The sequence below is a fragment of the Microtus ochrogaster genome, chromosome 24 (genome assembly GCF_000317375.1).
Source record: "Microtus ochrogaster isolate Prairie Vole_2 chromosome 24, MicOch1.0, whole genome shotgun sequence".
NCBI lineage: Eukaryota > Metazoa > Chordata > Mammalia > Rodentia > Cricetidae > Microtus > Microtus ochrogaster.
Window position 1 is genome coordinate 22,992,984 of NC_022024.1, and position 18,077 is coordinate 23,011,060.

At 38.7% G+C, this 18,077-nt stretch overlaps 2 protein-coding genes across 4 annotated transcripts in view; one reads left to right on the plus strand and one right to left on the minus strand.

Annotated features, from left to right (window-relative positions):
* The window catches only part of C24H12orf29 (chromosome 24 C12orf29 homolog), a 29,145-nt gene that overhangs the window by 6,762 nt on the left and 4,306 nt on the right, over nt 1–18,077 (plus strand). Inside the window, exons 4-7 of one of the 2 annotated variants that reach the window (XM_005358117.3) lie at nt 669–785; nt 1,547–1,744; nt 3,459–3,628; nt 5,324–7,961. In XM_005358117.3, coding sequence (XP_005358174.1) covers nt 669–785; nt 1,547–1,744; nt 3,459–3,628; nt 5,324–5,512 — 674 coding nt within the window. In that variant the 3' untranslated portion in view covers nt 5,513–7,961. Of the gene's footprint in view, nt 1–668; nt 786–1,546; nt 1,745–3,458; nt 3,629–5,323; nt 7,962–18,077 lie in introns of those variants that run through there. The other variant, XM_026784449.1, reaches the window with a different exon arrangement.
* The window catches only part of Cep290 (centrosomal protein 290), a 79,380-nt gene continuing 66,473 nt past the window's right edge, over nt 5,171–18,077 (minus strand). For both annotated transcript variants that reach the window (XM_013350354.2, XM_026784448.1), the window contains exons 46-53: nt 17,590–17,754; nt 16,811–16,933; nt 15,024–15,196; nt 12,110–12,251; nt 10,947–11,020; nt 10,134–10,228; nt 6,992–7,071; nt 5,171–6,222 (exon numbers count right to left, since the gene is read on the minus strand). In XM_013350354.2, coding sequence (XP_013205808.1) covers nt 5,995–6,222; nt 6,992–7,071; nt 10,134–10,228; nt 10,947–11,020; nt 12,110–12,251; nt 15,024–15,196; nt 16,811–16,933; nt 17,590–17,754 — 1,080 coding nt within the window. In that variant the 3' untranslated portion in view covers nt 5,171–5,994. The remainder of the gene's footprint in view (nt 6,223–6,991; nt 7,072–10,133; nt 10,229–10,946; nt 11,021–12,109; nt 12,252–15,023; nt 15,197–16,810; nt 16,934–17,589; nt 17,755–18,077) is intronic.

Sequence of the window (18,077 nt, forward strand, 5' to 3'; positions counted from 1 at the left end):
AATCAGTGGCACAGTGCCCAGACATGCACACACATGCATACACACGTGTATACATACACAAATACTGAAAATTATTTTCCCCCCTTCTGTAACTTCTTTATAGTATCAGTCTATAATGTTTAAACATACAGTATTTTAATAAGATACATTTTCATTTGGTTTGCATGAGAAAAATGACAGATATTAAAGGATAGTTAATATTGCATTGATGACTATATTATACATATATATTATTTTTACTCATATATATATGTAACATATATATATATATATATACATATATAAAGTACGGCATAGGGAGTACATATTAAAACTCTTAAGTCTCACTCAGGAGGTAGAGGCAGGTGGATCTCACAGAGTTCGAGGCCAACCTGGTCTACAGAATAAATTCCAGGACAGCCAAGGCTATCACACAGAGAAACCCTATCTCGAAACACCCCCAAAATAAAAAAATTAAAAACTCATGAATCCTTGCAGATTGTTGGCTACCTTAGGCTGTAATGTGCATAAATGTACTGAAAGTTGAAAATGTAGTGTTAGTCCCCTGATTTGGAATGTAGTCACGTGGCAGGGAAAAATAGTCCCTTTCACATCTGCCAGCGATATAGTGTTTTCCGCTTCTACTTTGCACCTGTCCTCTGTCCAATGCCTTAACTGACTCTTTGCAGCGCACCTGTGGAACACAGAGGAAGACTTCCGACCTGTCCCAGAGGGCTGGGTACCAGCAAAGGAAGTAGAGCGGCAGAATGGGAAGCCAGTACCTGATGAGAACGGACACATTCCCGGTATCCCAGAATCATTTTGTGTTTAGTATAAGAACCAGGCAAAAAGGGTCTAATTGGAAAATTGTCTTAAGCTAGCTTTTCTTTTTATTTATAATGCGAAGTTTCTGAGTCGAGTTTATTGAAAAGTCTTTACAGTTTCTAAAGACATAGCAAGGAATGATCTTTTGAGTTTGAATCTTTCTCAAGGGTGAGAATATTTTGTAAGGTGTTTGGTCAGAGTAGTGGCTTGTTTCTTTCAGATGCAGCAAGTTTTCCACATTGAGGGAGCTTAGCCTAGCAATAAAAGTAAAAACAGCAACGGCAAATAGGGAATTGGTAATTGCTCAGCCGGATCGGAAGGATATAAATGCGGAGCACCACTGACACTGTAGGATGATACAGAGGACTTGCTTTATTAAGTGAAAAAAAAAGACAGTATCAGGCAGGAGGGAGGGTAGGCAGTTAGAAAAGACACTAAAATAAAATTTAAAAGAAGAGGAGAGTTTTAACGCTGTCTGAGTGTAGTGCTCAGTTGCTCCTGAACCAAGATGATTTTTCTGAAGAATGTGTTTAGTTCATGCTAATATACCCCAACAGAATAAGCAAATGAACCCTTATGATTATAAGGAAAACAGTAAAATTGTTACCTTTCTCACTGATTTTAAGTGTCTGTGTGATAGGGAATCTAGAAAATAAGGAATATTTATAACCAATAATCAAACAAATGCCTGTGTCTTTTACTAGAATCAATGTGATAGCTCTGACTTCTCTTTAACCAACAGGCTGGGTCCCAGTGGAAAAGAACAGCAAGCAGTATTGCTGGCATTCTTCTGTGGTGAATTATGAGTTTGGAATTGCCCTGGTCCTACGGCACAATCCTGATGAGCCTGGACTTTTGGAAATCAGTGCCGTGCCCCTGTCAGAACTTTTAGAGCAAACCCTGGAACTGATAGGAACAAATATCAATGGAAACCCATATGGTGAGTGAGGATGTTTTCCAGAGAGAACTTCCTGTGGTCAGCCCGAGAAACATACTGAAGCGGCAGTGAGTGCATTCGCCTCCAGTTCCTAGGAGCACATCCTCTTCTTATATCAAAGAGAAATCTTATCATCATCCAAATCTTATATTGAAGAGAAAATGTATGGCTGGCTAATCATGGTGATTCATTAATGCAGCAGGTTGCCTTTATCCAGTTATCCTTCCCAGGACAGCTCTAACAACTGTGCATGGGAAGTAATTACTGAGATGTAGCTTTTCATTGCTTTGTAAGTTTAGGGGAGTTAGTTGGGTGGAATGCGCTGTTCCGTTAGATCATCACTTTAGCTTTAGTAAACACAGGCAAGGGGAAGAATTGGCAACAGATACTGTATAAAGAATGAATGAACGGAAATGAATTGAGTAAATCAGTATGCTGGAGTACAGAATTGAAAGGAGAATCATAAAATAGAATAAAGACTCTAAAGCTATAATAATTCTAGAGATCAAAAGCTGACTGAAGGTGTAGGGAGGTAGCCCAGTCCATAAAGTTTGGATCCCTAACACCCATGTTAAAAGCTGGGCAGCAGTGGTGTATGCCGGTCCAAGAGCCAGAGAGGCACAGATAAGAGGCTATCTGGGCCTTGCAGACAATGTAGCCTAATCACTGAGCTTTAGGAGACATGCTGTTTTTCAAAATAGAAGGTGGAAAGCAATTAACAAGTACTCAGTGTTGACCTCCTGTCTCCACAACGCAGTTGTACAAACCTGTATTCCACAGAAATAGGTATGCAAACATACACATGTTGTGGGTGTTTTGACCCTTTGGGTTTTTGGAAGGGGCCTGCCACCCAAATAAATCACACAGAGACTTAGTTATGCTCTGCCTTAGCTTGGCTTGTTTCTTGCGCTTTTCTTAAATTACCCTGACTACCTTTTGCCTCTAGGCTTTTGTCTTTTTCTATTTCTGCATACCTTTCTTTACTTCTTTGTCCACGGCTGCTGCGTGGCTGGCTCCAATGGCCTTTTCTCCTTGTTCCCTAGTTGCTCCCCCTTCTCCCCAGATTTTTTCTTCTGTTTATACTCTCTGACCACTGGCCCCACCTATCCTTGCACCTGCCTTGCTATTGGCCATTCATCTCTTTATTAGGACCATCGGGTATTTTTGACAGATGCAGTACATCTGAAAATAATACACCCAAATTTAAGTAGGTTGATTAATGGGTATTAAGCTTACATACAGGATCAAAGATGTTGGGTAAACACTAACAGCAGAATGTAGCTAACTATATAGCACATGTTAGCAAATGTTTTTCTCTGAAAATGTTTGATAGCCAGTGTTTTAAGCTTTGTTAACTGTATCTTTGAAATGGGCTATCAGCAGTACTTACATGAATGGTTAAGGCTACATTCCATTGAAATTACTTACAATAGATAATAGGTGTCTGGTGTCTGTCTGGACCTGTTCTGCAGGTCATTGTGCCAACTCCCAGTGTAGAGAGTACACGAAAGTAAGACAGAGTTTTTGGAAATAGTGTCACACTTGAGTGAGAACTGGATGTAATGCACTTTGGATTATTCTCTACAGAAAATCAAATCAAATAACCCTTTTGTTAACATAGCTCCTAAATGTTTAGACATTTATACATTTGGGGAGGTACCTTTTCTTTCTGAAAAGAATGTGACTGAGAATGGCTAATGGGAAATTTACCATTTAGGGCTAGGAAGCAAGAGATACCCGCTGCACTTTCTCATACCACATGGAGCCTTCCAAGTAGAAAACCTGCCGACCCTGAAACACAACGACTTGCTGTCCTGGTTTGAAGACTGCAATGAGGGTAAAATCGAAGGGATTGTGTGGCACTGCGGTGATGGCTGTTTAATTAAGGTAATGACCAAGACATGACACTCTGACTCTGGATAGACTTTAATCATTCTGGCATGCAGTTAGTATAATTCCCTATAATTCTTTTTTTTTTTTTTTTTTGGGACAGGGTTTCTCTGTAGCTTTTTGGTTCCTGTCCTGGAACTAGCTCTTGTAGACCAGGCTGGCCTCGAACTCACAGAGATCCACCTGCCTCTGCCTCCCGAGTGCTGGGATTAAAGGCCTGCGCCACCACCGCCTGGCTAATTCCCTATAATTCTTGTGAACTAAAACAGAACTGAGTTGATGGGAAGGGGCAGACAGCACTGTATACAGTGATGGTGTTAGGCCGGGCACTGGCTATCCGGGAAGTCCGGGATGTGCTTCGGAGTTACAGTGATAATGCATTCCCCTCCTGGGGGCTCCTGTGGCCCACTGTGTTCTCTGAGACATTCGGAGCCTACTTTCACTCAGCACTTCGTGTACTAACTTAATAGGGAGTTTAGTGAAAACGTGCAAAGTAGTAGCTTACACAGGATGAACTGTCTTATGCTTTGTGCTCTTTTCCCTGGACTTGTCTGTTTCTCCCTGGTATATGAAATTCATAATGTTCATTCAAAACTGAATCTGTTCTTAGGGTTCCCGGCTCCACATATTCACTGAAATTAGAAACCTGGACTCATTATTTTTAAGCCTTCCTCCCATTACTTCATGCATCTAGTTGTTCAGTTCTTGAGAAGTCTAATCTACTAAATCTCTGTTCTTTACACTCAGCTAGGCGCGCTCACTGTAATTTAGGAAAGAGTCCTGCTTGAGTTACTACTACATTTCCCTCCCTAAAGCATTCATCGTTCATTTCTATCCATTGTGCTCATTCTTCACAAATGAACATTATTTCTTCTGCATAATGCTGCTAGGTCTGTTGAGCCTTCCCATGGAATGGCCCCTTCTTAACTCCCCCTAATTGCTTTTCATTACCATCTATGAAAACATAATTGTCTGTCTGTCGTGTGACTGTGTGGTAGTCCCGGGGAGATATGAACACTCACGTGCCACAGATAACGTGCTGAGGACAGACCAAAGAAAGGACTCCTTAGTGGACCTTAGTGAGCCCCTGACTTTGTTGGGGTTACAGGAATCTGGGAAGGAGCTGCTTACAAGGAGTACGGAGGGCCCAGAAGCAGTAGTCTATAAGGATCAATCACGATCAATCACTCAAGCCATGCACATCCCGGGTAGCTAGCTGTCCTGTGGTAGTACTGCTGTAATCTCAAGGAGCGCCTTAAAGAGCCTCCCTTCAGAGAGGGCGTTTTCATGTGGAGGAAACAGCTACACAACAATGTCCTAACCAATCACCACTTACTCCCTTTGGGAATGCTAGATTCTGCCTCACATTTTCCTTTTTTTTTTTCTATATTCACCAACAGACTTATTATATCCATTAAATTTGGGAGGAACCCTTAATTAGGTTCCTGGCATTTTCAGGTACTTGCAGAATTAAAAAAAAACAATGTCTCTGCCTTCAGGAAAATTCATATTCTAATGGGGAAGATAGACAGCACTATGTCAAAAGAACAGCTATGACATTTAATTAAAATAAGAGTAATATAAGGCAGACCCTTACATTATATCTGTAGCAGGCACCCAAAGTACGTATTTACAGGTAAATTAAGATTCTATTTACAGACTAAAGCTAATGTCACATTGTCCTCCTTACAGGTCCATCGCCACCACCTTGGTCTATGCTGGCCTCTTCCAGATACTTACATGAACTCCAAACCAGTTATTATTAACATGAACCTAAACAAATATGGCTATGCTTTTAATAAAGAGTGTTTGTTTAGTCAGTTTTCAAAAATAGATAAGCAGAAATTTGATAGGCTCAAAGATATAATATTTGATGTATAAAATGTAAATATAGTTGGTATTATTGCAGTTTTCTAATATTGAAGAGTCTGCTATGTTTACAGAAGATAAAATAACTCAAGGTTCTATTTAATTTTGCTAGCTATTTAGCAAACTGTTATAACTTATAAACATTTATGTATGTGTTTATCAAAATCAAAGGATTTGAATATATTAACACAAAACTATAAAATAATTACATCTGAAACTTCAGTTTTAAATGGTAAAATTGTTAAGATTATTTTTATGCTTTTAGAAAATTTAAGACATAAAAATAGGAATATCATACCTTATTGTACACTGGATAGCAATAAATAATTCACATCTTCAAAAATATACTTTTCTGCCAAATTAAAACTAAATATGACTTTAAGTAAAAATACAGTATTTTGAGAGGTGAATTCTGTAGTTCAGAGACTGCTTGACTGTCAGCTGAAATTTTTTAACTTATAAAATAATTTTAAATCTACAGTTAAATGTGGTCTTTAATAAATAGGGAAATTATTGGGACTTTCTCTATCTTCCGTCTGTTCAGAAGCAGCAACGGGACTAGGTAATTCAAATCCAAACTGCTCAGAAAGCTTTTTTAACTTCTCTTCTAATAAAATATTCTTCTTCACTTCTTCCTTATAGTTGTACTTCAGGTCTTCAATTTCTTCAAAGAACGAAGGATCAAAATTTTCCAGTTCTTTTTTCAGCTTTTTAATTTCCTCCTGTAAGTCACATAGAGCAATATATGTTTTTCATTTGAAATTTAGAAGATTTGATTACAAACATAAAAACTCAAAGAATATAAACAGTAAAATATAAAGTATAGTGCAATGGAACCTTGCTAACAAAAGTCTTTCTCTGAACTGCATCAGATGTTCTCAGGCAAGCAAAGGGACTCTGCTCTTCATTACATGGAAGTTAATGTCTTAAGAGTTTTCAGTATTTTAACTTTCTGGTTTTTTAACTTTTATAAATAATATTTATGATCATGGACTCCTGGGATTTGTAAAAGTCAAGCAATGAATGTGAAGGGCACATGCGCACCAGTCGCGGTTTACACTGCCCAGTGATGAGCCAGGGCTCACTTCCAGGCTCCTGTGCTCCTGGGTCTTAAGGCAAGGCAGAGCACAGAAAGGTTGTGAGGGAAAGATCTCTGACCATAATTTCAAAAGGTACTTAGAAATACTGTTTTCAACATGACCCACAAAGTAAGAAAAAATTCTAAAAAACTGTTAAGAGGTAATTTGTTATGGCTTTAAAAAAATTTATTCTTGATTCCTTTCTGTTTGTCTGATTTTTTGTTGTTGCTAGCTATTGTCTAATAAAAAGTTGTCATGAGTCAAATTATATCCTTAGTACTACTAAGGTAAGTGTGAAATAAATCATGAGTTTTTAGGCACAGACTTAAAGACGGTGATCATAAAACTTGTTTCCCAAAGCTGTTTTCACAGAACCCCGGCCATACTGAAGTTAGATATAAATAAGAATTACCATCAAATGTTGCTTGTCTAGGTCTGACTTTCTGAGCTGTGTCTCCAGATCACTTATCTTTTCCTTTAGTTGATCAGAATCTGCCAAAATAGGAATATTAGACCCACATTTTTGTTTACTGTGAAAGAGTTAACGATAGAGGATTTGTTTCAGAATAAACAGGAAGTTTATGAAGCCTACAGTCTGGGATCATCTGGTCCTATATGGCAGGAGCCCTTCTCAGGTATACTTCTATGTTATCACTAGTAGGTAATGTCATCCACAGCAAGCAGACAGAGGAGTAGCTGCTAGGTATTGGAAAAGTGGGTTATTCCTCATATGAGAGACATTTCTATTTTTTTAAAAAGAGAAATTCCTATTTTTGAGAGAAAAATCCTACAACCAGTAAAATTTTTTAGGTACAAAATATACAGGCAAAGGACTAAAATGGTAAGCCAGCCATTTATGCTCTCCTTCTACCCCAAATAGCTTTGGCTATTTCCATGTTTGTTTTTTTTTACACTATGTGCAAAACGTCCAAGACAATGTGTGTGGCCCAGATGAAGGAGCCCAGTCCTGACGGCTCGGTAAGAAGTCAGCTGCTGACACACAGCACAAAGGTTAAGACACAGTGTCATGTGGCTCTATACACTCATGGACGGTGAAGGGTTTTGTTTTAAAGTTTGAGGAAATAAAACAAGTTTTCATGACAAAGAATGGAGTATTTTGCATTGTTTGACGTGGTTCCTATAACTCAGAGACAAAGGGCAAACATAAACAAGGTTTCAAATCATTAAAAAAAAACAAAACATTTTCTCTTGTAAGGCAAAATCCCTCTTTGATTTTCATGTCACATGGATCCTACATATAAAGAAAAGATGTAATATTTGTCTTCTGAGACTGGTGGCCTATTTTCCTGAACAAGGTAATCTGTAGTACCATTTTCTTAAAAATATTTTTATGGATTAATAAAACTCCCATATATGTGCAGCACATTTTGTCAGTGTATTTGTTGATGGACACATGGGCTGATCCTCTACCTAGCTCCCATGTGGAGTGCCCCAGTAAACATGCATATGCACATGTCCATTAGTTCATCCACAGTCAGCTCCTATATATTATGTACAGACTGGTGGTCAAACAGTGAAGCAAGAAAATATATAGAACATCTTCCAGAGGTCTTGTAAATGTCCTCATCTTTAAATGCTGATTCAGGAATATCCAAACAGGTTCATTTGGAAGCTGGTACTCTCTGAAATGTGACTGGTACCTTTCCTCCCTTCTCTTAAGACATAAGCAATTGTAAGGGTTTGGGCTTAGACAAATTAGAGAACTTGCCTAATGCCAACGAATTGACAGGTCTTTGTTGTGTGTGCCGAGAGCACACGCAGCTGTCCCCTAGCAGTCAATACCTACTCCAGATAGATGAATGGTGTTTTTAGTTAGCGAAGCACAGTAACCCAGTGGTTAAGACCCTGGCATGGCAAGGAGTTCTGAACTTTCATAGAATTACTGTTTCACCTTCCTGTGACACTTCTAATCGTTGTGATCTTGAGGATAGGTTATTAATCATTTATCAAATGTAAAATGAAGACAACAGTATTGATCCTATGGCATTATAAGAATAAAGTAAAAATTTTGTAAAATCCTTAGCACAGTGCCTCCCACAAATCATCCTGCACATTAATACAAAGTAGCAGAAGAATTCATTAGTATCTCTGTGAAATAGTTTAAATTATTCAGATATATCCTGTAGGGCAGAACATGACACTTCCATCAAACTATCACATAATGACACGATTATGTTAGGAGATACAGTTTTGTTATGTCAGAAACTTTGGAACTATACCAAAATCCATCCTGGGGTAAACTGCTCACTATCCCTTCAATAGCATACTACAGAATTACAGAAACTACGAATGATGTACAGAGCTCAAAAGATCTCTGTAGTAAGAGCAGTAAGAGAAGCTAGACATATAGCATGGCAGAAAAAAAAATACAAAAGTTCAATAGACATATAAGGTCTACACTCTTTAATTGTCAAGTTAGAAACTCAATAGACATATAAGGTCTATACTCTAATTGTTAAGCTTTATCCTGTGAACTTGGTACAATTAGCAAATCTCAAACCGCAGTTCCTCGGAATGCAAGTACATGCAAACCTATGCACAAACTATCACTTTAGATGCTGCAAACAACTCATCCTGATCGATTACATTTTCTTTAGTTTCAAAAGAAAATGCTCTTAAGCCACCTTTCTGAGGTTGTCCCACTGAAAGTGTCAGAGTGAAGATTCAAACTCCCATCAGGCTATAGTTGTTCTGAATGCTTTATCCTAGATCACCTCTGTAGGAAAACTGAAATAATGCCAGACGCTACCTTGTTGATCCTGGGTGGGAATATGGAGGCTATTATATTTGTCACTGTGCCTGTTTGCAAAAGCATTGTGAGTTGATTATAAATTATAATCATTATAAACATATTGTGATAAAAAGTTACATTTGCAAATATAGATCAGCAAGTAATGATCAACTGTATTCTGTATGTGTACACATTTGTTTTGTGTATAACTGTGCAATATAGGGGAATGAATGCTAATTCCAGGACAGGGATTGAAAGGAATTAAAGGAACATTTCTATTTGTGATAGAAAAAATAGTGCTGTAGTTTTAAAATTAAGGCAATTAGTAACATTCACAAGAAAATGTTCATAGGGATTCAAGGACCTATACTTCAAAAGTGGAAACACGGACTGGAGAGAAGGCTCAGAGGTTAAGAGCTCTGGCTGCTCTTCCAGAGGTCAGAGTTCATTTCCCAGCAACCACATGGTGCACACAACCATCTAATGAGATCTGGTGCCCTCTTCTGGCGTCCAGAAATAATAGATGCAGGCAAAACACTGTATACATAATAAATCTTTTTTTTTTTTTAAAGGAAGATGGAAGCAAAGAACAGCATCAAATGCTTGGAAATATACTATGATTAAGTTTGTAACCCATAGATGAAAAACTTAGGCCATTTAGTATAAGCATTTGAAGTGTCACAGCCTGAGAGAGAACAGTTCTAAATACTCTTATCAGGGATTTGGTACTATAGAAACACACAAAAGGAAAGCCCTAAATCAAAAACTTGGGATAGCCATCAAGTTTTACAAAATACATTACCAGGTGTGCGGCTTTCAGCTCCAGTTTGGTCCTTGTTAACTTCTATCTGATGGATCAATTCAGCCTTTTCTTTATCCAGCTGACTATTGGCTAATCTAGAGAACAATGATAGCATGTTAGAAAGATAAACGGTGTCACTCTGTAAACTACACAGGCAGCATTTCATCAAGATCACAGCTGACTCTGGTGGTGTATGCTGGGAGGATATCCCTAAGAGATTGCAGCAAGGCCATCAAGGAAAATTTTCCTCTCCAGGCTTCATTGCTTCATTCCTAAACAACAAAAAATCTAAGTTTTTCCTACTCTTAGTCCTGATGTTATTTTCAAAAATTCTTTTCTTGCAATGAGAGGCAGCTGCAGAAAGTCCTAGAAGCATAGAATTACTTGTTTCTCTTTCATTAGGATGTGGTTTTTCAATGCTAAAGTTTAATTCTATGCTGCTAGAAAAATTTAAGTTACAATCTGGAAATATTAGTATTGGGTTTCTCCCCTTTTCTTTGTTCAGACAAGAGTGAATATATTAGAAGGATGAAATAATAATCAACTTTGGAAAACCATAATCTTTAGGTATAGCAGATCTGGCTGTATAAAATAATTTTCTAAAAATAAAGAGGTGGATAAGGGTGCATGGTGTGAAGCTGATGGCCTGATTTCAGTTCTTGGGAGGAAGAAGCGACCCTACAAGCTGTGCTTCTTTCACAGGTGGCATGCACATACCACACCCCCACCCAGATGTACATGTGTACACACGCACACGCAAAGAGAAAAAAGACGTTAAAGACATTTAATATTTAAGTAGTCAAATGTATGTACCTAAGGCGCTGGAGTTCCCGCATAAGCCCTTCATCTGTTTCCACACCTTCAGGAACATTTTTGAGCACCTCAATCTTTGAGCACAATGAAAAGTTAGTTAGAAGATAAAAGTTCAGCATGGAAATAAGACTTTTTTTTTTTTTGGATTTTCAAGACAGGGTTTCTAGGTAGCCTTTGGTTCCTGTCCTAGAACTAGCTCTTGTAGACCAGGCTGGCCTCGAACTCACAGAGATCCGCCTGCCTCTGCCTCCCGAGTGCTGGGATTAAAGGCGTGCGCTTTGGGTCTTTGGAAGCATGAATTCCCAGAGCTGTGTTCTAGTCTATGCATCCAAGTCATCAAGACTTGAGCAGCTTCCTACTGAGGCCCAGGTAGCAAGGACAGCACATATTGGCTGGGATCTCATACAGAGGTGTCTGATTTTTACTGAGGAAAAGAAAGCAGTGATGCTGTCATGAGATGAGATGGGATGGGACATGGCAGGATGGGGAGAAAGCACTGTCTAGGAGAAGAATCTAGGGAAGACAGGGTGACAGACTGTGTGGGTCTAGTCCCCGAAGGGAATACTGGGAATACTGATGAGTGTTCTAGACAGCAAACAGGTATAAAAAGCTGAAGTCAAAATGGCTTTCAGTTGCTCAAAGGTTCGAAAGGGTTAACGCTGGGAACCAGGTTGTAGAAGATGCAGGCCATATACTGTATCTCTATCTATACACAGGCTGTGAAAAGAACTGTTACAAAGTTTCATTCATGGTGAAGGGGATAAAACTCCTACAGTTTGCTCCATACCCTATAGGACTATTTGACAACCATGTGGAGAACAGACCAGTAGTACAGGAAAGGGGAGAGGATGCAAGTGGAAGCCAGGGCACAGTCAGGAGACTGCTCAGTCAGTCAGGCCTACGATGATGGCTTCCACGTGGAGCACTAGCCAGATCTGGGGTGTACTTTGAAAACTACCCAGCATGATTAATCATGAAGAAGAAGTGGGGAGTAAGAGAATGAAGTAATCTCGTCTGAGCTGACGTTAAGTAAGTTAAGTACCACCCGCTGGAGGAGCCTCCTAGGGCGAACACTATTCAGGAGCTCATTGTTTTCACCTTCAGGCAGTTCTGGGATTGTCTTGACATATATTATATTGTTTTATCATCAGACGATTACATGCCTGTTGTTCAAGGTCTTCCATGTGTTTCTTAGCTTTCTGTTCTCTCTCTGTTGCTTCTCGTACAAGCTGTTTAAGGTCAATTATACTTTGATTCTTTTTGGCAATATCACTTTCGAACTCTTTCATCTTGGTCTCATACATTCTAAAAATATAAAGGAAAATTATTATGGGCATTAATATGTAATTTCTCTCACTAATTTAAAAGTCAACTTAAATCATGGTAAAATATGCAAGACTACATAATATTATTTCTTCTAGTCAAACCTTCGGCTACATATTTAAGAGTAAAAGGTGATGTTAATGAATAAGCATCCTAATTAACACACATGCTAATTAAAATAGAAAATTAATGTGATCTTAAAGAGCCTAAGATCTGAGGTGGAGACTGACTTCGGCAACTGTGAAGCTTTAAGGTTGACATCCTATTTCAGGCATAAGAAAATACCTAACTCATCAGACTGCACAATGTTCCCCCACTTCCAGCACCTCCCCTCTCCCTGTTCAGGTAGAAAGAGCCCACGGGCACCACAGAAAAAACAAGCTGTTCCAAGGCAGGAGTAAGAGAAACACTGTGCGCTGTGGAATGGATGGAGCAAAACAGATTTATAACAATAAGAAAATGGCAAATGGACTAAAAAAAATCCAGGCTCAAAAGAAATCTTCAAAATTTTGTTGATCCCAATAGCTTAACTCACAGGAGGATGATATTTACTGTATTCAAGCCTTTCCAGAGGAAAGAAATATGTAATGTCTTCTAGATAAATTAACAAAGGGTGGTAATGATTTAGAGAAAGTATCTGACAAGGACAGCATAAGGAATGGCAGTTATGATTACATAAATTCTTTCCAATAATTCTGGGCAGACCTTACAAACAGATTAGAAGAGTGTGCTTACTTGACTGGACCAAAGATATACCAAATGCTAAAGTTAAATACCCGAAGCTCATTCCTCCACTTCATCCATTCCTCTGTTCAAAAGCCACTGTGGTGGTCTGAATGAAAATGACCCCACCTCCACAAATAGGCTCATATGTTTGAATGCTTATTACCAAAGAGTATATAACTCTATGAAAGGATTAGAAGGATTAGCAGGCGTGGCCTAGTTGGAGAAAGTGTGTCAGTGAAGGTGGACTTTGAGGTATCAAAGGCCTTGCCAGGCCCATTCCTTGCTCTGTGTGCTGCCTACAGATCTGGATACAGTTCTCAGTTACTACACTAGCATCGTAGCCTGTCTGTGTTCCATCATGATAATAAACTAAACAAACCTCTGAAGCTGTAAGCAAGCCCCCAGTCAAATGCTTTCTTTTATGAGAATTGTTCTATAGAATAAAACAGTGAATGACTAAGAAAGCCACCCAAGAATAAAGTCCTTCACCATGAGATTACCCCATCTAAATAGCCTATGCACTACCCTGGCCCCTCTTAGCTGTCAATAGGTGCTGAGAACACTCAGCACGTGGAAGGCCAAGATAGAGCTTAAGATCAGCCTTAAACAGTATGACTGTTTTGAAAACAAGTTGGACTTATGTTTACTAAAGATGCTGCCTATATGCAGTTCTCAGAAAAACTCACAAATGCTTTAACATGAAAAGTCGTCTTCAATTAAGGTTAAATAGTGCCATCAACCCACAACTGTCTTAAAACTAAAGAGTTTTACATGAAAGTAGGTAAGCATTTTTGTTACCTCATAAAAACATCTTGACACACAGAAGAGTTATAATTTATGCAATGTCACAGTGAAAAGCAGGTTTTCCTAAGTGATGGAAGCTGGGTCTTTAAGGAAACTAAGTAAGCTGGGCTTTCTAGAAATAGCCTGAAGCACACAGTGTGGCAGCAGCAGATGCTGAGTGAATATTAGTGGAATACATTAGTCTCAAAGTCACTCAACCTATGTGGCAACATAAGAAAATAGTGACCCTTAGAAGTCAACTGCTGGCTCAAAGTCCCAGGGGTCCAAGACGACGAGACTGTTCTCCCGTCACCCTATTCCACTTGTTGTCATCCTGGTGTCAGCATTCCCAGTCTGAAAGTGGGAAGTCTCTGCATGCTGACTGCTCCGGGTAGTCTAGGGCAGGACTTTAGCCGTCTCTCTGAGTGCTCTTGAATATACCGACTTAGCTTTTTCTTTTTGTCTTAAAATTGGCGGACAGAAACACATGCAATATAAGGCCCACTACAGAACAAGCTGTCTCACTTTTTAGTTGGAGTGACAATGGGTGTCATGTGTTCTGTCAAGTCATTCCAAACAGACAAAGCATACTGGCCTTCAAGGACATCACAGGGAATGTGTAAGTGCAAGGAACTAGTCAAACATGGCAAAATAAAGTTGGCTTCCACAGCCATAATAGCTAAGCCCTAGGCATAAACCCAATATCTTTATAGTGTTCACAGGAAAGGAGAAAGTGAAGGCCAATAAATACTAACATGCTGCTATATTCATCTATTGGACTCTCTGTAGAGAAAGTATACAACTAAAAGCAGTGCAGCTCATCCTAGATCCAGAACAGCACGGATTGGGAGAAAATGGCCCAATTGTTTAGGACATATCTGCGGTAGAAATACGTGAACAAAACAAGAAGCTGCAGTTGCAGTTGCAGGAATCCATCATTCAGGAGAAGCTGGGCAGCATCAGTCCTAGCCCATGACTGACAACAGCTTCATGATGCACACCGAGCTCCAGAAAGTTAGCTCAGTTTCAGCTGTGCTTTGCGCTGCAGCCTGCCAATAAAACTAGCTAAACACTTAAGGAAGAAACAGAGTTTTGTCATTTTACGTCAGAAAGAAAAACCATTGATAAACACCAAACTGTTCATCAGGAAATAATTGGGTTATTCAGCATACTGTCATCTTTCAAGTCAATGACGCTAGAGTTATTAACTCTTTAAACATCAGACAAGTGTGAAACTGATCCTACCTGGTAACCACAATTGACTTCCAGCTCTTGCTGTCAGCACCTTCCAGCTGTGGCCCTCTCTGTTCTGCAAACTGTAATCTCTTGGCCATCTCTTCGAGTTGAACTGCCATCTTGTCATTGACCAGCTCTAGGCTGTGCTTAGCTATCCGCAGTTTCTCGGAAGCTTCCATTTCCTGTCAGTAAAGGCTTGTTGGTATATCATTGAAAAACATAACACTGTTCACACAGATACCAGGCACAGAAAATTGTCACCATATGCTGGAAAATATAAGACAAGCTGGAGCTATATTGTTTTAAAACTGCAAAAAGGTTTGTTTTCCTCTACAACAGCAGTCTATTCATAATAATTAGTACAAAAGATAAAAGAAATGAAGGCAGAGAAACATATTTACAAGTATTTATTATCTAAGGTATCTAGTGGAAACTTTGTTTCTCAGGGAAATGTTCAGAATAATGAGACAGTTAACCTTGTTATACCTTAAAATGAAGCACGATTATTAAAAACTCAGAGAGAGAAATTGGGGTTCCATCTGAGGGCCCAAAAAGCAAAGCAGCCAAGCCACCGGTTCTTTCTTCTGCCTCAGTCCGAAATGGCGATCCTGCTTCCAGGAATCTCAGACTGAGACTGTGAGCTGTCTCCTTGCATTTTATAATCCTCCCTAGGCTGGGAATAAAGGCGTGCACTGCCTAGTTTCTATGGCAACTAGTGTGGCCACTGGGATTAATGGTGCATGTTACCAATGCTTGGTCTATAAGACTGATCAGTAAGTAGAGCTGTTTTACTCTGTGATCTTCAGGCAAGTTTTATTTATTAAAATAACAAATGAAATGCTACTACATTAAAAGATGCTTGTTTTGACTCTGTAATACTTAAAAGAGTGCTGGCCATTAACACACATAGTATGTAAGTGACAGATTATTCCCAGTAGTAAAGATTAAGATTCAATATAGCACAGCTCTGACTTCACAATACAGTTACTGTTTTAAAAGTCTTTAGATTTATGATCCCAATTCATTCACTAGATAATGTAAGTTAAAAATAATACCTATTTGTCAGGAGTAAGGGACATTTCACCATTTAAATATAAAGGAATCTTAATAAAGAAATGGTTTTATTCTTTGCTCTTTAAGTTGTTCATTGCTCTAAGTCATATGCACAAATATTAACTCATTTAAACGGTTCAAGTGCCCTGTGTATGTATATGTATGTGTATGCATATTTCTTTTTTAAGCTGGGTTCCCTATGTAGCCCAGGCTGGTCTCTTTCTTACACTGCCTGGATACTGAAATGACAGGCATTCAACCCCAGGCTTAGCTAAGACACAGGTATATTTACTACTCCGAGTTTCATATACGAGGAGCCGGAGGAACAGAGAGACATTATCCATCTTGGAACGATTCCCAATAAGTAGGAACAGAACCAGAGTGAGCAGTTTCTTCTAAGGTGATGCCACCTTAGCTCTAAATTTGCATATAAATGTACCAATTGATGAAAATATAACTCTTAAGATCTACTGTAGCCGGGCAGTGGTGGCGCACGCCTGTAATCCCAGCACTTGGGAGGCAGAGACAGGTGGATCTCTGTGAGTTCGAGGCCAGCCTGGTCTACCAAGGGAGTTCCAGGACAGGCTCCAAAGCTACAGAGAAACCCTGTCTCGAAAAACAAAAAAACAAACAAACAAAAAAATACTGTAAACAGACACTGGCATCAAGGCTCTTATCGATTTTAATTTTGCCAAGATATGCCACTTAATGACAATAAAGGTAACCTGTCATAAACATCTTACTTTTTTAAGTTCTTTCCGAAGCCGTTCATTTTCGGCAACAATTTTCTCGGTGCCTTTGTTCTTGGATTCATATTGTGTACTCAACTGATGTCCAAAGTGAGCTTTAAGCTTTTCTAATTCAGTCTGGTAATTAATAAAGCAACATATTAAAAAAATCAATAAAATGATTATATGGAATCATACAAGCAACATTAAATGGGCTTTTGCAAGTTTATTTATGGATTTATTCACATTATATGTAACAAATAAGAAAGAATTTGGGAGGAAGTAAGGTAGGGCAGAAAGGGAGGTGATGGGGAAGGTGAGGAAAAAGGGCAAATAAAGCAATTATATTTTAATTCGCTTAAATAAAAAATAAAGATTACTATTTAACTCATAAAACTTAATTCATGGTAGGTAGTTTTAGATACCTTACTTGATATGACTACAATTAAAGACTTTCCCCAAACGACTTATCTATAGCCAAAGTTCGTATCTAACCTTGTCTGTACATTAAAATTATGTTAAGATTTAAAGGAAATACGAGAGATCCCACAGAATCCCCCCTTTACAAATCAAATCTAAATTAGACACACATAATTTATCACCAGAAAGAACGACTGGTTCAGAAACAGTAATAACGAAGAAGCAGGGCCATGCTGTAGCTACCTTTAGATTTCTCACTGTCAAGTGCAACCACATCCACTAAGGACATTTGGTGCAGTGAGTAGATTTAATATTTTCCCTAAAGATGTAAATAAAAACAGTAAAACATTCATATAAAATCAAATAAAAATTACCTTTAATTTTTCATTTTCTTCTTCAAGATTAGTCATTTTTTCACTAGTCATTATTCCTGATGCTTTTTTCAATTGTTCATTTTCTCTTTGGACTTTTTCAACCACTTTCTTCATTAAACCGATAGTTTTTTCTAGCTCTGGAATTGTCTTTCCACTTCTACCAGACTACAAGGGAATAAACAAACTTTTAAAAATTTCATATCTTAGAGACTATGATGTACTAATGCCAAAAGAGGTCTATTTGTTTAACAATGCAAAGGTGTATTGTATTCTTTTATGTTGCGTTTGTTTAACCCTATGAAGTTGTGGTACTTTGCCTATCTAAAACACCTGATTGGTCTAATAAAAAGCTGTATGGCCACTAGCTAGGAAGAGAGAGAAATAGGCAGGGCTGGTAGTCAGAAAATAAGAGAAGATGGGGATGTTCTATTGGGAACTCACCAAGGCCAGCTGGCCTGGGTCTGAAAAAGCCTGGGATAAAACCGGAC